Raw genomic sequence first — 21,447 nt, forward strand, 5'->3', positions numbered from 1 at the left:
AACACACGCATAATAAGTGTACAACAGATGGAGCTCTGACAGATCTATAGGTGAATCAAACTTAGTTGCTAGTAGGAGCAGCAACCTTGTCTATAAAGGTCGCCAGTTTTACATCCCTCTGTGACAATCCATTCACGTCGTGAGACGACAAAGTAATATTTACTTTATTGTAAACATTGAACCATTCAGGATGGTGGTCCATTTTTTCAGCCTGTAAAGCTACTCTTGTCATAAATCCAAAGGCCTAAAAATTGAAACATAATGTCAAATAACTGGGCAACAAGGTCATAATAATTGTAAACAGCAATATTCATGCAATGTACCTCATTGAAGTTTTTGAATACAAACTCCTTGTAGATTGCATCTCTGTTCGCTTGGACAGTCCATCCCGTTGATAGCAATGAGCTCAAGTTTTGCTCTCTTTCTTCCAGAGATAGTTTACTCTGATAAAAGTCAACAAATTTACATAAATTATCATAATTTTTTTTTATTATAATCAAACAATTTGACTAATATCCTTTTGTTCATTATTTGTAACATACGATAATCTAATCTTATTTAATATCACTCAGAATGTATGCAAATAAGACAAGATTTGTGTAACAAGCAGTAACAAGTGGCTGCAGCCTTTATACAGGGTGGGCCATCTATTGGTACGTTTTTAAAAATGCGATCAAATGAGCATACATTGATATTTTTTATTAATTTTTTTTTTGTTGTGAAGCTAAAAGTATCCGCGTCTTTGTGCAGTATTCTCCTCAGGCTGGTGCGACTAATGCTCAGTTGCTGCGATCGGCGTCGAGTTGAAGTCGTCGGATTCTGTCTCACACTTTGGGCCACAGCCTCAATATTCTCGGGTGTGCGCACTGTCCGAGCTCTGGGACCACTTCTGTCATCCACTAACATCCCTTTCTCACGAACTTTCCTCACCAATTTGCGTATAGCTCCTTCGGTGGGTGCTCTATCACGACCCATATTTCTTTTCAAAATTCGTACAGTTTCGGCGACACAGCACTGACTTTGAAAATAAGTTTTTAAAATTTCAAAACGCTCTTCAAGAGAAAACATGTTGTTTCGTGCCGCGGACGGTATGACTAATAAACTGTCAAAATGTCGGGTCTGTAGCTCGTTTGGTGTTGCCATACGACGAAATTCAAAAACGTACCAATAGATGGCCCACCCTTTATCACTTTCACCACGAAGGACTCGCCTAACAGGTGGATTTGTATGTACGTCTTAATTACTCTATCGGAATTCTTTTTGGTCTGAACAATCTGCGAAATCGTCGACAAATCCAAGGACTTACCATCTTGATTTTTCTCGAGACAGCGGCGGATAAATCTCTGCGATCCAGAATGCGCGATATGCACTTTCGAATGTGATCCCCTCCACACGCTCGCCTGGTCAATACAGCTATCATGTTATGTCGAAAACTCGCTCTCTATGTAGTTTTAAGACACGATTTCTTGCCGTATCACGATATCGCAATTGTGCAACGGACGTGATAAATAATTTTTTTCGGTGGGAGATAGGACAGACGAATTAATTTCTAATATAACATAACCTCTTGTTTCGTTTAGCATTTAAGGTCTTGTCGTATCAAGCTTAATCAAGCTCCGTATTAAGATTAAGGACGAATATTGATACATACTTAATCAAAATAAATACTTATACAGATAATTTTGAAAAATAAAGAAATCATTTTTCAAATATTATTATTCTTCAAATAAGATATTTTTATAAAAATATTTCCTTTATTTAACTCTTTGACAAAAGTGTTTATATACATTTGTATATAGAAAGTTTTTTATTCTATTAATATATTTAATAAAATGTTTAAAAGTACTTTGTGTATATTTTAAGGTAAGAAATAATTGTTTGGATATGGGCGTAATTAGGATTTTGTTTAGTCAGGAGTGGGCAAATTAGAGTTGAAAGTTTTGAACTCTCTCTTTCTCTCTCTTTCTGTCAAAGGAGGAAGATAGTCGAATGGTGTGGAATATTGGACTTGTTTTATTTTATTTATTTTATTTTATTATTTTTAATTAATTATTAACAAGTAAATCCCAAAATTGCACGTTTAATTTATCAATTTATTTTTCTCTTAAAAATTGTATATTAATTTTTCAAACTGAAAAAACTAGCCGTTATATATTTTCAGAAAATTTCCCTCTATCTTAAATTCTGTTTTCTTTTTCAAAATTAATTTCTTGTGAACAATTATTAAGTATAGTCTGTTTAAAAGGTTTTATTTGGTTATTTTATTTTTTAGTCTTTAAAATTTAGTATCCTCTCTTTGGCTATATATAGGTGTTTATATATCTTTTTATCTATAAAGGTCAAAAAGAATTCGTATCAGCATGAGAGTATAAAGGTGTATTTCACACATCTTTGAGACGCCAACATAATTTTATCATATTTTAATAAAATGTTTAAAAATATACTAAACTTTTTTCTTTTTAGTTTTTTAGAAAAGATATTTCAGAAGAAAAGCTTCAGAAAAGATTTGAAAATGTTAAAATAATTAATTTTGATACTGATAAACTAGACTATTTATCAAGACTATTTATAATTTAACGAAGTCACTGATTAGATCTCGCTGATTTTTTTGTTTTTTTAACAGGAGACACTGGTGGTGGCATCGGAACTTTAAGCATGATGATTTTCTTATCCTCTTTAGAGGACACTGCTCCGATAAGTTTTGTGAGACCCATTAACTTTTTTAGACTCGTTCGCTTTTTGAACATAAATCGGAACATTTCCAAATCCAGTGTGAAATTTGATATCGCCAGTGCGAGAATCAAGCTGTGTACAAGGCCTTTGTCTGTCATAAAGTTTGGCCGCAACCTGTAAAAAAAATTTTGTTGAAATTTTATCCGTGATTAATACAAGTGATGCTCACTCACCGTCCATTTGGACCGGATATGCTGTACATGTCGATAATATGCTGATTCACTTCCTCGGAAATCGAGCATATAACAATGTCGCGTTTTCTGGTGATTTTCATAGCAAACCATTCATTGATCATTTCAATATAAAGCAAAAGGGCGATTTTGTTCACTCTGTCAGGATCCGATTGCATAATTTTTAAAGTGTGTTTGAAAAATTCTGCCTTCCTATGTAATCAAAGAAACATACAATTTCTGTATAATTAAGATGCATAAGATTTTAACACTGATAAAAAATGTTGTTAAATACTCTTTCATGTCTTCATCAGTAATCTTCATCGCATGTTCATGTAACATTTCCAATTTACTCCTAGGAATAATATCATATACATTGTATACATCTTTGACATTACTCGCATTCCTATTACATACGGGTAATATCGCATTTAAGCAGTCATCATTTGGTAATTCACTCGATAAATCTAGCCTATTGATTTCAACATCTGTCAAAAAACAACTCAGTGAGTTTTTACACAATAAATATTGACATACTATCACTAAGATTTAAATCTAGTAATTAGATATTATTTGAGAAATCAATTATATAATAACATAAAGGAAAAAAAGAACTCTCTTACTTGATACTGCTTTTTCAAGTTGTTCCTTAACACTCTCGACATTCACTTTTAGCTTCTCAAATTGCTCTGTTCTACGTTTGATTTTCTTGGATCCAAATTGTTTATTCAGTATTGTAATTTTATTGTCCATGTCATTGGTGTTGTTCTCATTGTCAAGTTTTTCAAGTACTGGTGCTACTTCCCATCTTTCGGCTTCAAATAATCGAACCTTGCCAGTCCTCTTATTATGAAGTACCAGCATCGTCCGGGTTGATTCTTTCTTACAATCTGGCCTATTACCTTTGTAAACAATGTGTCCATTTGACAAAGCTAATACAGTTTTGTTGTCCTTTTGCTCGCGATACAAGCCACATGATATCTCCTTGATTTCTTCATCTTTAAGTTCACCATTTTGGAAGTTAACTGTACAACAAATTTATGAATTAAAATTATGCTTAAATTAATAAAAATAATAATTGTTGGATAAAAAAAATTTTGTATAATAAATAATTGAGATAAGAATGTAATAACGGAATATATTTGTTGCAAGACATGTATAAAATATGTTAATATATAATTTTTAAAATATATAAATAAGATATTGTACATTTAAATATGAATAATATTATATAGTATAGTTAGTATATAGTAACGTGAAAAAACCGTTTATCTTACCAATAATTGGCTGAATTTTGTTTGACTCCACAATAACATCTTCGATAATTGCTTTGAGTTGCTTCATTTTTTATTTATTCATTCATTCATATATTTTAGCGAATAACTATATTATTAAAGCCAGTATCTCATGTTGTATAATATATTAACACTATTAATCTTGTCTATTTAAATTTAAAATGTTGCTTTTCGTGCGACACATAGGTTAAGATCGCAACGTGATAAAACGTTACAACATACGTTACTACTATTTATATTGTGCGCAGCGCGTTTGCACAGTTTTCTGTTGATTGGTCGTATATTCGTGGCATGAAAGCCAACTCTTAAAAATCGTGGCAATTACAAATTAAGGATATACCCAAGAACTTTTATTCTTTCCCTCGATTACTTTTCTAGAATTTCCAAAAATTCAAATTATTTTGTCTTTATGTCAAATTTAGTTGTAAACAGACTTAATTATGTCGTTAATCGCGCACAGACTATGAGCATTAATGTAAAAAGGTGATCATTTCTCAGTTTGTGAAAATTTCCAAGGGAAAGAATCGAAGTGTACCTGTGTCCTTGGATGTACATTTACTAAAAAGTCTTCTCCAGTCCTCTCCGAGGAAAATTTATGTTACGTGTACATATAGTACACGTAACATATACAGAGTAAAGTCTTCCTCGGAGAGGATGTTTTGAAATGTGGCCTAGAATTAGAGAAACGTAAAGTTATTTAAAATCATGAGATGAAAAGTTATAATTTAAAATGTAAACTAAAAAGTAATATGTAAAATTTTTGGCAAAAAGAGATAGCAAATGAAAAACCTGGTTAGCTGTGCTACATTGTTGCTAAATTTTGGAATAAAATGTGATTTATTTTAGTCAATAATTTTTTTACTCATTGAAAAATTTAAATGCAAAAAAAAAACAATTGTGGGGATCTTAGAGCGACTTTAATTAAATTCAAATTAACTTTATCAGCGATTAATTCAATCGACAGAATTATTTAAAGCAAAATTTCTAACATTCTATATTTCTATATAATTCCGGGCGTTTCCTAATTTAATCTCTTTCCTATTTCTTAAATAAGAACTAATTCTATCTGTATTAAAAATTATATTCATAATATAAAATTGGAAATAAGTTTATATTAATAAATCAAATAAGGGCTAAATATATGATAACAGCTAGATGTTATTTTTATGTAAATTTTTCCTCATTTCTACTTAATGTAGATTAATCTTTAATTTATTTTTTAGTTCTAAGAATTAGAAAAGGATGAAAATTAAATTAAACCGAGATTAAAATAAATCTACATTGATAGAAATGTACCCGGTTCCACCAATGTAGATTATCTTTCATCTCGATTTACCTACTGTTTATCTTTTTCTAATTCTAAAGTTAATCTTATATTGGCATGCCTAATAGATATTATTATTAGTATATATATATATATATATAAAATCTACAATACTTATAATTTAAATTGATTAAGTTAATTAGAATTTAGCTAAAGTCATCGTTATTACTCCTAAATAAACTTTAATATTTTCATTTTGCGTTTATCAAAATTTTATTTGAAAATAAAAATGTTATTTTATATTTAAAGTTTTATAAACAGTAATGAAAAGTAAAAAATTATTCTACGTGAATATGATTATAACAATTGATGACAATCCCTGATATGTAATCATTCAAGTTTAGAAACTAATAATATAAGACAAATAAATTTTAAAAATATTTTATTATATACAATGTACTCATAACATGTTAATCTCTATATCATCTTAAATAAACCTCGAATATATACAGCTTTCCTATCTACTTATTTCATATATAATGATAATCATAAATACACGCAATCTTAATTTCTATTAGTATTCATAAAATTTACCTTACATTTCATGTAAACATAAAAAAAATACATATAAGAAAATGTTAAAATATTTAGAAAATAAAGTTTTTTTACAAAATTTTAATAGGATTTGAAAAGTATAAGATAACACTTACTTTCTGTGTTAATGGTTCTAACGTTTTAATCACTATCTCATCATTTAATCATTATTAATCATCTATGGATATAATTTTATATGTAAAGAAAATATCCAAATAAAAGAATATAAAGGAGAAACATGCATTTGAATATCGTTACCATAAAGTTTTAAACATAAATTAAAAAATAAGAAAAATTTGAACTCGTTAATTTGTGCAGTTTTGAACTTTTTCAGATCTTTCAGAATTTTGAAGTATAAGTAACAATCTATTTTCAATATTATTCGATTAGCAAGTCATATTCTTCGATTTCCTGGAATGTACTGTTAACTGTTTTTATCCATTCGTTAATTTTTTTCTGATGCTCTTTTTCTAATTTTGTAGGTTTCTTCTTCTTTGGTTGTAATTCGACATTTTCATTTTCTTCTTCATTGTTATCTTCTGAACAATCGAACTTCACGGCACGTTTCCTCCTGTATGAATGTTGAGGTGGCTATAATATTTTAGAGAAACAGTTAATGATATAAAATATTACATATATATATATATATATAAACAAAACAATAAACAATAAATAAAGAGCAAAACAATCAGAATGTTCGTCGCAAAAATCATATATTTAAGATGGACAAATCATAGCTGAAATGTTTATGTTTTTATATTGTTAACGAGTAATATCTTAAATATATAACTTTTGTGAACATCCTGTGTGTGGTTGTTTTGCTATTTTAATTTTTGTGTATTATTAGTAAGCCACGTTTTGGCTTATTTTCGAAAAAAGAATATTAATAAATACCTTTGAAAAATGTGAAGGTTCTAAATCCATAAACAAGGGAATGTCATTTTCAGCATTTGATATTTTTTCACTTTCAGACAACATATCAAATGTGTCCGAAAAATCAAGAACATCTACGAGTTGTTTCTTTTGCTCTATAAGCGACTTATTAACTTCAGTATGCATTGGCTCTACTGTTTGTTTGTTATCCCCATTAACAACATTATTATTAGGTCTTAATAATACATTCTTTATTTCTCCCAGGGATATTCTAGCAGGTGCTGGTTGTACAACAGATTTTTGTACAACTGCCGCTCGAAGTTTCTTCTGAAGTCGTGGAGTCTGATTCTCTGAAATTGGAAGTTTCTTCTGAATTACGTGCTTTTTGCGAGGACTGACAGATTTCTTTTTTCTTTTTTTGTCTCTTCGGTCTATATTTTTTTTATTCGTATCTATATTTTCTTTATCTATTTCCATGTTCTCCTTATTTGATTCCATGTTCTCCTTATTTGATTCCATGTTCTCCTTATTTGATTCCATGTTCTCCTTATTTGATTCCATGTTCTCCTTATTTGGTACCATATTTTCCTTATTTGATTTCATATTCTCTTTACTTGATTCCATGTTCTCCTTATTCGATTTTATGATCTCCTTACTTGTTTCCATACTCTTTTTCTTTATTTCTTTATTTCCTTTCTTTGTTTCAAAGTCCTTATATGGTGTACTTTGAATAAAGTGTTTAGTTTTAGAGAACGTTAATATTGGAGGTCGCCAGGGACTTCCAAAGTCAAAAGTACTTGTCGTCTTTACGATAGGGGATAAAGTTTTCATCAATATGGTAGATCTTAATGTGCTGTTGTGTCCCTTTGATAAGGTTTTATTATCAAATATATTCTTGGGCCGAAAGGGCTGCACATCAGTTTTTTTAGGTGAGGATGTAGTGACTATAATATTATTTGCATCTTCAATAGATATAATTCTTGGCTTGCTTGTATTTTCCTTTCTAACTTGCTCTGTAAATGTGCCAGAGAAAGTTGTTGCTTCATGAATATTTATGTCTACTCTTGGTGCTTCTATGTGGTCTCTAGTATTATCTAGAACTTCTATCGTCTGATTATCTGCATCTATTCTTGGTGGTTCAATCTCTTTCTCAATATTCTTGTTTATTAATTCTTTCAGTGTCCGAATATCTTTATTTATTTCAATTTTCTTCACATTTTTTCCTTTTGTTGATGTTGTAGCCACCACAAATTCTAAAGGAGAATCATTCTGTATAATCTTCACAGAAGGATCTGCATCGATCTTAGGAGATTCAATTATTTTATGACTACGTGTTTTTGCAATAACTTTCTTACGTGTTGTTCTCTTGGTCGTTTTGCCTTTCTCTTTGTTAACATTTCTTTTCCTCAGTTTCTTTTTAGAGGCTTTTTCTTTAGTATCGTTTGAGTCAAACTTAAAATCATACACATCTTTCTTGTCTTCTGAGGATTTCTCAAAAGGTTCTACAGCTTTGTATACAGGTACTTTTTTACTTTCTACATTTTCTTTCAGCTTTTCTATTATCACTATACTGTCCTGTTGTTTTGGTGAAATGAATTGCTGCAGTAATCTTGAGTCTTCACAATAATTTTTTCTAATTTGACGAGGACGTAAACGTCTCACTGGTGTTCGACTGTTTCTTAGAGATATACTTTCCTTTGATAGGTGCAAAGTTTTATTTTTTGCACTAACATTGACCTTCTTTAAATTTTTATTGATAATAACGGCTTTTCTTTCGGGTTTAAGCTTCCTTTCAGCTGCAGGCTTGGCAGATATTTCACGAGATTTCAGACGAGTAATACGCTGGGAGACTGCAGCTGGGGCCTTTGTGCTTTGATTTCTGCGCATCTAGAAATATATTTAATATGTAGATTTACTTTAGATATTAATAAAAAAAAATATCAAAAATATGGAAAAATTATGAAATTACTCTCGATGCAGAAGACTTTGTGATGTTTGTAAACTTACTTCGGTTATGAAGTAGGAAACGTTATGCGACTGTAAATTAATGAGTAACTACTTCGTAAAAATTTAACGAATGCCTGCCGTATCAGTTACCACACTGAACGTATTACGTGACGGATGATAACGTGATATCGCATAAATCTGCATTGCACAATTGCTCTTGAAGTTAAAATTATCAACTTTTTCTTCTCTGAATTCCTACTTTGATTTCCAACTCACTACGAAAATTGCGAAGTTTCAAACCACATCACAAAGTCGTCACGGCGTAAAACAACGTAAAATATCGTAAAATGGCGAAATTGAAACATAATTGCCAACCTAACACATCTTCCGTATTTAGCAGGTATACCAATCGACAGCGTGTCAACAAGTCTGTTCGTTTTAATTGCATTTTATATTATTAATTTAAAACGAATTTATAAGTATAAAAACATGAATTAAATTAAATTTATAAAAATCTATATATATCCAACGCTCCAACATGCTCCAATATGCTCCTATTATAGCTTTTACTCACTCCAACGCGCTCGTTAGAATCTTTGACTACGTTCTAAAACTTCCTCTCCGAGGAAAATTTTACTCGGAAATATATAGTATACGTAACGTATACTGTAGTATAGTAAGTAAAAATCTTCCTCGGAGAGAAAGTTTTGGAACGTAGCCCAAGTACAGTCATAAACGGGGCACAGACTTTTGCATGGCTATTTTAAAATAAGCCATTATTGTATATCATAAATCAGAAGTCAGAAGTTAAAAATTGACAACTGTAATTGGTCAATTTCCAGTTTCTAACTTCTGATTTATGACTAATGACTTATTGTAGAATGCGTATAACGCGTAAAACATGAAACATAAGAAAATTAACCAATCAGACTTCTTTATTTAAAAAAAAAAGGAAGGAAATAAAGGACTTTGATTGGTTCATTTTCTTATGCTTTATGTGTTATGCATTATGAAAGAGTCTGTGGTCCCCTCTTTAGTGGCCATTCAGAAAAAATAAGAAATTAGGAATAAAGAATGAACAATTTTAACCTATCAGAAATCGGATACATCGGAATAGACTATTGAAATCGTTTATTCTTTATTCCTAATTTCTGCTATTGTGCGCAGGGCCTAACAAGCATAATTGAGCAATACGAACGAATTTAAGGTTAGTTTAGAACAATTAAGAAATATCTATACTTTATTCTGACCAGATTGGACGAGATGTATGAGTTGTTCATTATTTTAGAGCATTGAACGTTATAACAATCTTATTATCGTTCCAGTTATTTATCGTTTTGTTCATAAATATTTACAAAATTTCGTAATTGTTTTACAAGAATTGATAAATATTGCGAAATGCGAAAAATACAAGGGTAATTCAACGTCGAGCAAACAAATTTTGTGTAATTAATTTTATCTGTGTAATTTATTCAAAATAATTGAGAAATGGCCGACGAAAAGTCTGTGGTGCAAGAATTTAAATTAGATCCAGATTGCGAATTGAGGTTTGAACTTGAGAGCAAAAATGAAAAAGTTACATTGGAGGTAATAGGACATGATTTTTTTATAGAGAATTTATTTTATTTGTTATTAATTTTTGTTATTTTATCACGTAACATACAATTTTGTCATTACAGTTAAAGAATGGCTTGGCAGAAGTTTTTGGGACAGAATTGGTAAAAGGGAAAAAGTATGAGTTTAGTGCTGGTGCAAAAGTTGCAGTCTTTACTTGGCAGGGCTGTACTATTGAATTAGTTGGGAAAACAGACGTCAGCTATGTAGCAAAGGAGACTCCTATGGGTCTGTATTTAAATTGTCATGCAGCAATGGAGCGAATGAGAGAGATGGCAGAGAAGGATGACACTAGAGGGCCAATAACAATGATAGTAGGACCTTGCGATGTAGGAAAGTCTACGCTTTGTAGAATATTATTGAACTACGCTGTTAGAATGGGCAGAAGACCAATTTTTGTTGATCTTGATGTTGGTCAGGGACATATAGCGATTCCTGGGACTGTGGGTGCTTTGTTGGTAGAACGACCATCCAATATAGTGGAAGGTTTTAGCCAGCAAGCTCCACTGGTCTTCCATTTTGGGCACAAATCGCCACAAACCAATGTAACACTATACAACTTACTTGTAACACGTTTAGCAGAGGTCTGCTCGGATAGATTACAAGCCAACAAAAAAGCCAAAGCATCGGGGATTGTTATAAATACATGCGGCTGGATCAAAGGAGAGGGTTATAAATTGCTCACTCACGCTGCACAAGCATTTGAAGTGGATGCGATTCTTGTATTGGATCAAGAGAGACTCTACAATGAATTGGTGAGAGACATGCCAGACTTTGTGAAGGTAGTCTTTCTGCCAAAGAGTGGCGGAGTTGTTGAGAGAAGCCAGGCGCAAAGAAGTGAAGCAAGAGATCAGGGTGTTAGAGAATATTTTTATGGTTCACGGACACCACTGTATCCACATAGTTTCGAGGTAAAGTGGAACGAAGCGAGATTGTACAAAATCGGAGCACCTGTTCTACCAGCATCCTGCATGCCATTGGGCATGAAGGCAGAGGATAATCTGACAAAACTGGTGGCTGTTACACCGGGACCCAGTTTGCTGCATCATTTGCTGTCTGTTTCTTTTGCCGATTCTCCTGAGGATGACGTCGTACAGACTAATGTAGCAGGATTCGTTTGTGTGTTAGTATACAATATTCAATAATCTGATATTTATCATTATTAACCTTTCATCTATAATTTGGATCTTTTTTTGTTCAGTCCAACTTTATTTACTCCGTTTTAGGTTTTTTGAAAAATATAAAAATTCAGGATTTTTCATCTCTATTACATTGGCAAATAATTTTCTCAATTATTTTAGGAGGGGAAACTATTCTTCTTTATTCTACAGAAATTCGAAAGTGAAATTTCGCCGAAAAAGATCCAGATTGTAGACAGAGGATTAATAATCGATATCATTTTTCTTATGAAGATATATTTCTTATTTACAGGACTAATGTGGACGTTGAGAGGCAAACATTTACAGTACTTAGCCCGCAACCTAGACCATTACCAAATACAGTGCTGTTATTGTCGGATATACAATTTATGGACAGTCATTAGATTTAGACTATTTTTTATTATTATAAATAAAGTAATAAAAGTAAATAGTGAAAAAAAAAAATATTTTTGATGAAATTGTCAATTTTTATCTGGCGCTTACACGAAGTTTAGGAGTTTAAGATACAAAAATATATCATGCAGCATTTTGAATATTCGTATAAGTATTTGTATTTAATATTTGAAGAATAATTAAGAAATACAAAACAAGACAATTTCAAACAGAATTTCCATGTGTTTACAATATTTTTTCTTCTTTTTAATTTTCTCTATACTTATACAGTGTAAGTTAAATAATTATGTTCAATATATACACGTATGAACACTGCATAAGCTCATTAACTGTCCCAAAATTTTTTAATTACTTTATATGACAACATTCAATAAAAAATTTTTAATGCATGAATATGTATAAATATGTATAAATATACATAAACACACCTAAATATTTATAAATATGTACAATTATATATGAAATATGTCCATACATATTTATATATCCTTTTTCTTTTGTACAATTACTTTTTAGTGTAATAGAAATAATAATAGTAATGTGAAAACATTAAAAATAATTAAGAAGGTAATTTTCGCAACTGTTTGTTTTAGAAAAAATCAAGTTTGAAGAAATGTAAAAAAAATTACTTACGTATAATTATATATAAAATTATACATAATTATGTATGAGCAATTTTTTTTACATTTTTCCAAATTTTTTTTCTAAAACAAATAATGCGAAAATTATCCCTTTAATTATTAAATGTATATTTATTTCGCTTCAATTGATTACATTGTGTGCACCAGTTCAGTGAGTATAGAAATAAACGACAGATTTATTATTATGCTTTATATCTAAAATAAAATAAATATGTATTGAACAGGAGAAAAAAATATGAAAAAGTATAAAAAGTTCAATGACAGAGAGAACAAATCTAAAAGTGAACTATTGTACTTAATTATTCTTTCTATTATCCAATTAATTATTTGCCTATTTTAGTTTGAAAATAAAAAATATGAAATAATGCAACTATAAAGAACAAATCTATCTTAGGTCCTATTTATTTTATTCGCAAATGTTTTATTCTTTCTGTATCACATTTCTTTAAAAAAAAAAAAAAAACAGAGAAGAGAGAGGTATAACTTAAGAAGCACTTGACGCGTCCCCTGAAGAAGAGAATAGATGTGATCGATGTTATCACATATTGATACGCACATATTTACGAGCTGAGAAGATAAGACTGAAAACGAGCGTAATGCACGATGTCATTAAAATGATGATCGATATTCGCGAATGACTTCCTCTCTCTGAGTCTAATGTATTCGGACAACGTCGAATTCATATTGGTCGCATGTGATTCCACGTGTTCCGCAATAACAAGGTGATACCACGCAGCCGCTTGTATATAGATAGTGAAGGATCATCGGAGATATGATGATGTCTCTTTGACTCTTGACGAACTACGAGGACCGCCTTTTGCTCGGAATAATTCGATCGTCGATGAGTGACACAACGAGATAACCTTCAAGTACATGTGACATTTCGCGTAGAGCATATTTATAGCTTGATCAAGAGAAAGAAGGAAGAAAAAATCAGGATAAATTTAATTTTGTGAAAAAAATAAACCGAATGATTTAAGACAGAAGAAATAGGGATAGGTAACTATCTAGCACTGTATAACGTCAAAAGGTTGAACGCTATTATTCTACCATCCGGTGAGAACTTAGAAAAAAGACATTTCGCGTGTTTGTGTTTGTGATATCAAACTGCTTCTCGCGATGATACGCGAAAGAAACGTGAGATAGAGAGACGTTATTATATCTATTAATATCTGCTGATTTGTTGTGTCCTTTCTTAGTCCTTTCCTTCTGCATTGACAGAATATCTAGTTGAAAAGCAGATTTGCAGCAATTTTTGTTAATTAGTAGGTCGGATTTCTTTTTAGTTTAATAGGAGTTAATCTTTTTTTCTTTCCAATATAAAAAGAAAAAAGAATTGTGCAAGGAATTTAGCTAAAAAAATAGGTCACAAGGCCAAATGTATGATTTTATAATTTGCTAATTTTATTGATAAGCTGAATTATTGCTTTATGATTCATTGGTACTTATTTTTTACAGATTCTCTTAAAACATATATCCAATAATGCTGCGTCGATTGCGTATTAAAGCTTTGGCTGCTGTGCCAGTTCGAAAAAAGCCTACGCAGAATTCAGCAGATTCTACTGAAACTAACAATGACATTGATAAGGAAAAGAATGAAGAAAACATATCTAATATCAATGAGACAGAACAAGAAATTATTAAAGATGTTGCACAAGTAAAAGAACAGAAAGAAAAAGATGTGATTAAGACTGATATATTCGAACAAAAAGAACAAAAAGAAAAAGATACTTCCAGTATTGATGAACAAGAAAAACTAAAAGAGAAAGATATACCTTGTATTGATATACCAGAAGCTGCCAAAGATATTGCAAAGGTCGAAGAGGAAACTAAAAAGAAACAAGACAAAATCAATTTAAGAGAATCAGTTATAGTTAAACTAGATTCCCAAGAATTATGTTCTCCAATTAAATCATATTCTCGAGAGTTACATGCTCAGGCAAAATCAAATTCTCAAAAATCTCCATCTCCACTAAAATCAGACTCTCAAGAATTACATACTCAGGCAAAGCTAAACTCTCAAAAATCTTCATCTCCATTAAAACCAGACTTTCAAGAGTTACATGCTCAAACAAAGCCAAACTCTCAAGAGTTACATGCTCAGGCAAAGCCAAATTCTCAAAAATCTTCATCTCCAGTAAAATCAGACTCTCAAGAATTACATACTCAGGCAAAGCTAAACTCTCAAAAATCTTCATCTCCATTAAAACCAGACTTTCAAGAGTTACATGCTCAAACAAAGCCAAACTCTCAAGAGTTACATATTCAGGCAAAACCAAACTCTCAAGAATCTCCATCTATTGGATTCAAACTTGACAAAGTTACTGATCAATCAATTCAAAAAAATATTCTGCCATCAGATGTGTCTACAGTAACAGATATTGGTAAGATAAAAAGAAATTTAAATTGGGAGACACATGAAAATATTTTGATTATTATCAATATATCTATAATAATATTATCTTTAAGATTCTATAAACAATATAATTTCTTATAATTATATGTTCTTTAGTATACATATTTTTCAGTTTCTCCTACAAAGGTAATACAGAATCGTCCATGTTTTATGAGACCTACACCAAGATTGGACAGTAGCGGTAGAATAAGAAAGAACAGTATACAAGGAAGCGGTGCGAGCGCAAGTGAATCCGAGGATGAACACAGCAAGAGAGTCGCATCCGTCGTGCCGAACCGCGTACGAAATGATTCTGTCTGCTCTGTACAAAGCAATAAGGAAATTAATATTAATGATAATCAAAACAGTCCTCAGAAAATTAAAATAACGCAGAAAAGACGTACGCTAGTTTCGGAATCTGCAAGAAAGCTGGCCGAAGCTAGAAGGGAATTTTTACTAAAACACGAAAATAGAGCACCTGATAGAAGTCAATTGAAAATGTACGACTTGATATATTATAATCCAGTGACAAATCCTATGAAAACATTGTCAGTTGAACGTAGAGCTGAATCAGTAACTACACCACAGTAAGTATACTAAATTATAACGATTAAATATAAAACATCTATATAAGAATTTTATTGATTTCATTTCTTTATAGACCAGTGGAAATACCGGAAGAGGAAGACGAAGATGATCCATCGGCAATGCCCACGCCGCAAGTGAAAGTGGGTCCCGATGGTCAGTTGATAATAGATGAACAAAGCCTTGTGATAGAGCAGCCGGATGTGAGAAGAGATGAAGAAATGTTGACGAATAGTGTTACTATAGAAGATGATAATTTCCATAGCGGCGGTTTCTATAAAAGGCATAAGAGGAGCAAGGAATGGCCGAAATGGGAAACATTTAAATTTTATAGAGTTTTAAATGTAGTAGGTACGGATTTTCTATTGATGCAGACATGCTTTCCAAATAGAAGTAGACAAGAAATTAAACAGAAATATAAGAAGGAGGAAAGGGTTAACCGACAATTAGTTGAAAAAGCTCTCAAATATCATCAAGAATTTGATACTGATATGCTACAAGAGCAACTAGGTATGTTCCTTTATAGGTTTTTCTACTTTTATACATATTAATTGTGAAATATATAAAACAATGTTTGAGGATAAGTGTAAAAAAACTTCAACAAATTATTTGAAAGAGTATTCTCAAGTAGAAAAAGAAAAAAATATATATATATACAATACATTCTATTCTCAATACTATTATAATAATTTAAAGTTAATTGCTATGTCATAATAAAATCGCAAGCATTTTTTGTTTCGATTGTAATTGGTTGTATTCAGCACAAAAAACTAATTAGTGAGCGCTCAGTGATTTTTTAATATAATTAGTTTCTATACTTAGATCCACCGAAGAACTAATGGTAAAAACCAATTACATATTAGATTCTGACCGCTCACTGATCAATTTTCTTTACCGAACGCAGTTCAATGTTTTGACTAAAAATTATTTTATGCCATGTTTATGATTTTATTATTAATTGTAGTTAAATTTTAAATTGTAATTACGTAAATAATAAAAATTTTTCTATATTCTTGAAACATCTTTTGTATGTGTTTGTCCTTCAGGTTTTAATATATATTATCACATTATACGTTATAAACAAGCAAATTACAAAATATGTTTTACTTCTAGAAACACTACAAAATCTGGAAAATATACAAAACACAAACAAAAAAGCACCAGAGAAATCTAAGACTGGACAATCCTTGAGCAGAAATCAAAGAAAACGCAAGCGTCGTAAGTATAATATAATTTTAATTTTATAAATTAAATAATGTGATTAATAATAGTACAATAGAAAACTTCTTAATAAATAGAACATATTAAAGAATTATATTTTACGATTACATACATCTATGGAAAATTAATCCAAAACAAACAATTGCAGGATTAGTAGCGGAAAGTATTGGAGAATGTGGATCACTATCCAACGATTTAGAAGCTGAAGATACTATAGTATCGACGACAAACGATGAAATCGATATAGAAATTTGTAGCGATACAAATAACATTCCGCAACAAATGGCAAAGAAAAAAGCGCGGAGATCGAAAAAGCGTTCGGACGACAAATTCAATGATTATAGCTCTTGTACAGATGCTGATTCGGACAGTTCTGAGGAAGTTTATCAACTCAGACCGACTAGATCTGGCAGATTGTCGAAAAAGATAAGGAAGTTACAAGCGCCTGACTTAACTACACGTAATAATATAGAGAAAGAATTACCAGTAGACAACAAGATACCGTCACATGTAGCCGTGGAAATTACAGAATATGTAAATACACAAGTTACGAATAGCGAAAATACGGAAACGTCTTGTTCCGATAATATTATGTCGATGATACCAAATATTAATCAAATGGAACCAGGAGCCTTAGTAATCGTCTCGAAAGAATCTGCAGAGAGTCCTGGAAATACTATTTTACAAGTTTATATGGTTGCCTCCAATGACTCTAACACAACAGTTACATCTAGCACGGCTGGGAATCAGCTATCGAAGCCATCTTTGACCAATCAATCGGAAAATACCGAACCGATTGATATTGTGGATGATTCTAAAAAATGATCTTTTGCATTGCATTTAATTATAATCTAACTTTATATAAAGTTACAAAAATTGGAATATTCCTTAGGATAGGAGATATTAAATTTTGTTGTAAATTTATGTAAACTATGTATAAGATAAATTTTTATTTTTTTCATTTATATACATATGTATATATATATATATATATATATATATATATATATAAATGTGTAAGCAATTTTTTTATACTAATTGCAAATTATGTATAAAACATTTTCTATCTGTAGATATAGAGTTATTTTGCGACGAAACGGAGATTGTGTTAAATATGATAAGACTTGATTAATACGTGCAAAACGAGAGTCGTGTAATCTATTTTTTTTAATTTTTTTATCAGAAATCGATAGCGGAATTTTGTATATGCCTTTTTATTTTGCCATTCAATTTGTGTATTGAATAATTTTGATGAGATGAGAAAGAATGATAGCATAACAAAAAATATATTGCTCAAATTCTATATCTCTTCTGAATACATATTTCGTTTTATTTCTAATTATAAAAATATCAGGGCTGTATATACACACACACACACATATACACGTAATACATTGTGCATTTACAATCACTACTATTGAATAAATCAGCATGAAAATAAAAACAATTCGATTCTCTTGCAAAAAAAATATTAAAATGTATGTAAACACATCAACCATGAGTGGTTAGTTAAAGCATAGTGTTATGATAATTATCAGCATTAAAAATACTGCCATAAGTATTTTTTGTAAAATTATATAGCGAATATTAAATGGCTTTTAAATAAAGCTGCAGAATATATAAATTGCATGTAAAACATTGAGCAACTGAAATGCATTTATTTATTTTTGCAATAAAAATTGCACATATTATATACGGAAAGTGTGATGGTTTTATTATCTTTAGTATCATAATTGATAAAATGTACCCTTTTATATTTAAAGGATTACGCAAAATTTATTTTTGGCATTTTTGCACAAGATAAAATTTTTATTTTTGTTGCATTTGTGTGATAATAGTGATAATGATAATGATAACGTATTTTTTGAGGTTTTAATTTTTTAATTTAATCATTAATAGCATAATTCTATAGTATCACAAGGAATCCATTTTGAGCTTTCCAAAGCATCCCATAAATTATAATCTTGTTCAATTATTTCTCTGTTCACCTTATCGATGTCAATGGGGATCGAATGTTCTATAAAAAAAATAAAATATAAAATATTAGACTAGCATAGTCAAGATTGTTGAAGAACATGTGATACATATTTGTTTCCTTATATCATCATAAGAAGATAATAACATACCGATTAATTCTAATTCGTCTTCCTCAGGTTTTTGATCAGATACATAGCTATTGTAAGTGTCTGACGTCGGCTCGCTTTCATAGTAACCTTGTTGCCAAGCGCTGTAACTATTCCAGTATGATGATGTATCATAATAATTATATGCCTCTGAATTCATGTTTGATGCTGGATATTCAGAAGTTGATTGCGGTGGTGTTGAACTAAAATCATTAATTTAAAATGGACTGTAAAATTATTAATTAAATATTATAGATAATTCTTTCTCTACAGTATAATATCGAACGCGAATATTTTGTTCAGAATCATGGCTAAACAAAAGAATTTATCCTTTTTATAAATATATTATTTATACTTTTTAATGTACAGTTAATGCATAAAATAACATACCCCGATATTTTGTTCCAAGGTCTAGGCACTGCATTGCAGATTTTCAAAGATTTTGTTCCAAGTCCTCTATAGCCATTCATAGTAATTAGACTGTTTTTCTGTTCTTCTTCATTGGCAAACCTGACAAATCCATACCCCTTGCTGAATCCAGAACTGTCCAATATAACTTTAGCCGTTCTGATTGAATTATACTTTGCAGCAAATGCCCTATATAAGGAATAATCATCTACGTCAGTGGATAGATCGCCTACCCAAATACTGAATTCTCGCTCAGCAGCAGGTTTCCCAGTAGTGCTAGCGTGATTTAATCGGAATCGTACAGGCTATAAAACACATCAAGAAATACAATGTTTATTAACTCATTGCTAAAGCAATACTTGTCAAAATTTAGGTTTAGTATCTAGAATTGTCATTTTTGGTGTCATATATATATATATACCAAGAATTTTAACTGAAAAAATATTTCATTGACAGAAAAAGTTCTTAAAATATTTAATCTAAAAAATGAAGGTAGATACATTATGGCATTATATGACTTGGAAAATAAAATTTCTAAATCAATTTTAGAAGCTTAATTCTGTATAATAAAATTAAGGCAAAAAACTTATAATTTTTTTTCTATGAATTTTTTCTATCATAATGAAATAAGGAAAAAATTAAGATTTGTATAGGATGATTTTTTTCCTGGAAGTTAATTCAACTTAAATATTATTGTTATTATTAAGATAATAATTACTGCTTAAATATAGTGTAAAATATATATTGTACTTATAAAAGTTCTGTATTTATAGTGGAATTTGAATAAAAGATTTATAAATTTTTTTTTATAAAAATTATATAGAATGACTTCCTTACAAGAAGTTAACTCAACTTATTGTTAGATACTATTGATTGTTATTATTAAAAATAATAATTATTACTCAAATATAATGCGAGATATATATTGTACTTATAATTTTATATTTATAATGAAAACTCTTGAGTAATAGATTTATAGATTCTTTTTTTTATCAAAAATTGCAACTGTAACGAAATTAGAAAAAAGCCAAGATGTACATAAGATGGCTTTTTTCCAAAAAGTCAATTTAACTTATATATATATAGGTCTTATTGACTGTTGTTTTAAGCAATATTAAAAATAATAACTATTGCTTAAGCATAGCATAAGATATCATATTTATAAAGTTTAATGCATTACATATTAATACTTACAGGATTTGAACCAGGTATCACTTTACCATTCAATTTATGCATGGCATCGAGAGCCATTTCATCAGTTGGAAAATGTACAAAACAATATCCTGCAGGCTCTCCAGTGTATCGATTCCGCATAACTTTTACTGTTTGTGGTTGTTCACCCATTTTGTGAAATGCATTCATAATAAAGCTCTCTGTCATATATGGCTCCAACTACAATCAGATGATTTTTTAATAATAATACTTATGTTGTGTGGAATATCTGTGGATGGAGAATAATTTATTCTTCAAATTATTTAAACAATTTACTCACTCCACCCATCCATAGTTGACACAATACCATTGGCCCTGACATTTTTGCTGACTTTTTACAATCTATTTTTTTTCTGATAGTTATTTATCTTTTCTAATCTGATTGAATTTCGCAGAATAGAATAAAAAAAATTATAAGAGTTATACCGTTATATCTTGATGCTATTTCTTTATCTTGACTATAACCAATTTTACACTGATCTTAGGTATTAGATGTATGTATATACGCACACTGTGATAATGTACACTATATATCTTTGCACAATATCTTATTGAATAGATCAGTACAGAATAAACGATAATTCGTTTCGTGTGAGAAAAAATTAAAGTATATGTAAACACACGTTAACCGCTAATATTATATCTAGTATCATATATTGTGTGTGTGGGTGTGTGTGAGTGTGTGTGAGTGTGTGTGAGTGAGTGAGTGAGTGAGTGAGTGAGTGAGTGAGTGAGTGAGTGAGTGAGTGAGTGAGTGAGTGAGTGAGTGAGTGAGTGAGTGAGTGAGTGAGTGAGTGAGTGAGTGAGTGAGTGAGTGAG

The 21,447-nt window shown here is 30.4% G+C and overlaps 6 protein-coding genes across 9 annotated transcripts; 2 read left to right on the forward strand and 4 right to left on the reverse strand.

Annotated features, from left to right (window-relative positions):
* On the reverse strand, window positions 1–1,612 carry LOC108747780 (pterin-4-alpha-carbinolamine dehydratase). The gene is made up of 3 exons (XM_018485546.1): window positions 1,307–1,612; window positions 324–443; window positions 1–244 (listed from the first exon to the last, which is right to left on the reverse strand). Exons 1-3 carry the CDS (start codon window positions 1,418–1,420, stop codon window positions 62–64), a joined length of 417 nt encoding a protein of 138 aa, XP_018341048.1. The 5' UTR covers window positions 1,421–1,612; the 3' UTR covers window positions 1–61.
* Window positions 1,613–2,582: 970 nt separating this feature from the next.
* On the reverse strand, window positions 2,583–4,306 carry LOC108747779. The gene is made up of 5 exons (XM_018485545.1): window positions 4,181–4,306; window positions 3,527–3,928; window positions 3,199–3,391; window positions 2,907–3,116; window positions 2,583–2,847 (listed from the first exon to the last, which is right to left on the reverse strand). The coding sequence occupies exons 1-5, from the start codon at window positions 4,245–4,247 to the stop codon at window positions 2,583–2,585; spliced, it is 1,137 nt and encodes a 378-aa protein (XP_018341047.1). The 5' UTR covers window positions 4,248–4,306.
* A 1,995-nt stretch (window positions 4,307–6,301) lies between these two features.
* LOC108747776 (putative uncharacterized protein MYH16) lies at window positions 6,302–9,209 on the reverse strand. 3 transcript variants are annotated; one of them, XM_018485542.1, is made up of 4 exons: window positions 8,945–8,967; window positions 8,887–8,893; window positions 6,951–8,821; window positions 6,302–6,647 (listed from the first exon to the last, which is right to left on the reverse strand). In XM_018485542.1, the coding sequence occupies exons 3-4, from the start codon at window positions 8,814–8,816 to the stop codon at window positions 6,435–6,437; spliced, it is 2,079 nt and encodes a 692-aa protein (XP_018341044.1). In that variant the 5' UTR covers window positions 8,817–8,821; window positions 8,887–8,893; window positions 8,945–8,967; the 3' UTR covers window positions 6,302–6,434. The 3 variants fall into 3 exon arrangements, with proteins under 3 accessions (XP_018341044.1, XP_018341042.1, XP_018341043.1); XM_018485540.1 differs by lacking the exon at window positions 8,887–8,893 and having other exon boundaries at window positions 6,951–8,816; window positions 8,937–9,209; XM_018485541.1 differs by lacking the exon at window positions 8,887–8,893 and having other exon boundaries at window positions 6,951–8,816; window positions 8,899–9,209.
* A 696-nt stretch (window positions 9,210–9,905) lies between these two features.
* On the forward strand, window positions 9,906–12,165 carry LOC108747777 (protein CLP1 homolog). Of its 2 annotated transcripts, none has more exons than XM_018485544.1 (4): window positions 9,906–10,083; window positions 10,165–10,463; window positions 10,556–11,613; window positions 11,922–12,165. In XM_018485544.1, exons 2-4 carry the CDS (start codon window positions 10,365–10,367, stop codon window positions 12,031–12,033), a joined length of 1,269 nt encoding a protein of 422 aa, XP_018341046.1. In that variant the 5' UTR covers window positions 9,906–10,083; window positions 10,165–10,364; the 3' UTR covers window positions 12,034–12,165. The 2 variants fall into 2 exon arrangements, with proteins under 2 accessions (XP_018341046.1, XP_018341045.1); XM_018485543.1 differs by having other exon boundaries at window positions 10,361–10,463.
* A 1,026-nt stretch (window positions 12,166–13,191) lies between these two features.
* On the forward strand, window positions 13,192–17,710 carry LOC108747775 (transcription factor TFIIIB component B''). The gene is made up of 6 exons (XM_018485539.1): window positions 13,192–13,683; window positions 14,143–15,068; window positions 15,213–15,666; window positions 15,741–16,174; window positions 16,778–16,882; window positions 17,034–17,710. The coding sequence occupies exons 2-6, from the start codon at window positions 14,168–14,170 to the stop codon at window positions 17,708–17,710; spliced, it is 2,571 nt and encodes an 856-aa protein (XP_018341041.1). The 5' UTR covers window positions 13,192–13,683; window positions 14,143–14,167.
* A 1,009-nt stretch (window positions 17,711–18,719) lies between these two features.
* Window positions 18,720–21,245, reverse strand: LOC108747636 (tRNA selenocysteine 1-associated protein 1). Its single transcript, XM_018485233.1, has 5 exons — window positions 20,909–21,245; window positions 20,611–20,808; window positions 19,399–19,721; window positions 19,012–19,211; window positions 18,720–18,902 (listed from the first exon to the last, which is right to left on the reverse strand). The coding sequence occupies exons 1-5, from the start codon at window positions 20,948–20,950 to the stop codon at window positions 18,778–18,780; spliced, it is 888 nt and encodes a 295-aa protein (XP_018340735.1). The 5' UTR covers window positions 20,951–21,245; the 3' UTR covers window positions 18,720–18,777.
* Between the last annotated feature and the right edge of the window lie 202 nt (window positions 21,246–21,447).

The sequence above is a fragment of the Trachymyrmex septentrionalis genome, unplaced genomic scaffold (assembly GCF_001594115.1).
Source record: "Trachymyrmex septentrionalis isolate Tsep2-gDNA-1 unplaced genomic scaffold, Tsep1.0 scaffold20, whole genome shotgun sequence".
NCBI classification, from domain to species: domain Eukaryota; kingdom Metazoa; phylum Arthropoda; class Insecta; order Hymenoptera; family Formicidae; genus Trachymyrmex; species Trachymyrmex septentrionalis.

Excerpts from the sequence above, each read along its gene's own strand:
- LOC108747780 (XM_018485546.1), bottom strand. The coding sequence starts at position 1,420 with ATGATAGCTGTATTGACCAGGCGAGCGTGTGGAGGGGATCACATTCGA. Across the intron at positions 444-1,306 it reads TCTCGAGAAAAATCAAGATG|AGTAAACTATCTCTGGAAGA; the intron begins GTAAGTCCTTGG and ends GACTTTTATCAG. Across the intron at positions 245-323 it reads TATTCAAAAACTTCAATGAG|GCCTTTGGATTTATGACAAG; the intron begins GTACATTGCATG and ends TTCAATTTTTAG.
- LOC108747779 (XM_018485545.1), bottom strand. The coding sequence starts at position 4,247 with ATGAAGCAACTCAAAGCAATTATCGAAGATGTTATTGTGGAGTCAAAC. Across the intron at positions 3,392-3,526 it reads ACTTGAAAAAGCAGTATCAA|ATGTTGAAATCAATAGGCTA; the intron begins GTAAGAGAGTTC and ends GTTTTTTGACAG. Across the intron at positions 2,848-2,906 it reads ATATCCGGTCCAAATGGACG|GTTGCGGCCAAACTTTATGA; the intron begins GTGAGTGAGCAT and ends TTTTTTTTACAG.
- LOC108747776 (XM_018485540.1), bottom strand. The coding sequence starts at position 8,816 with ATGCGCAGAAATCAAAGCACAAAGGCCCCAGCTGCAGTCTCCCAGCGT. Across the intron at positions 6,648-6,950 it reads AACCTTCACATTTTTCAAAG|CCACCTCAACATTCATACAG; the intron begins GTATTTATTAAT and ends AAAATATTATAG.
- LOC108747777 (XM_018485544.1), top strand. The coding sequence starts at position 10,365 with ATGGCCGACGAAAAGTCTGTGGTGCAAGAATTTAAATTAGATCCAGAT. Across the intron at positions 10,464-10,555 it reads ATGAAAAAGTTACATTGGAG|TTAAAGAATGGCTTGGCAGA; the intron begins GTAATAGGACAT and ends TTGTCATTACAG. Across the intron at positions 11,614-11,921 it reads GTAGCAGGATTCGTTTGTGT|GACTAATGTGGACGTTGAGA; the intron begins GTTAGTATACAA and ends TCTTATTTACAG.
- LOC108747775 (XM_018485539.1), top strand. The coding sequence starts at position 14,168 with ATGCTGCGTCGATTGCGTATTAAAGCTTTGGCTGCTGTGCCAGTTCGA. Across the intron at positions 15,069-15,212 it reads GTCTACAGTAACAGATATTG|TTTCTCCTACAAAGGTAATA; the intron begins GTAAGATAAAAA and ends CATATTTTTCAG. Across the intron at positions 16,883-17,033 it reads TCAAAGAAAACGCAAGCGTC|GATTAGTAGCGGAAAGTATT; the intron begins GTAAGTATAATA and ends AAACAATTGCAG.
- LOC108747636 (XM_018485233.1), bottom strand. The coding sequence starts at position 20,950 with ATGTCAGGGCCAATGGTATTGTGTCAACTATGGATGGGTGGA. Across the intron at positions 19,722-20,610 it reads TGATACCTGGTTCAAATCCT|CCTGTACGATTCCGATTAAA; the intron begins GTAAGTATTAAT and ends TGTGTTTTATAG. Across the intron at positions 19,212-19,398 it reads CCTTGGAACAAAATATCGGG|TTCAACACCACCGCAATCAA; the intron begins GTATGTTATTTT and ends TAATGATTTTAG.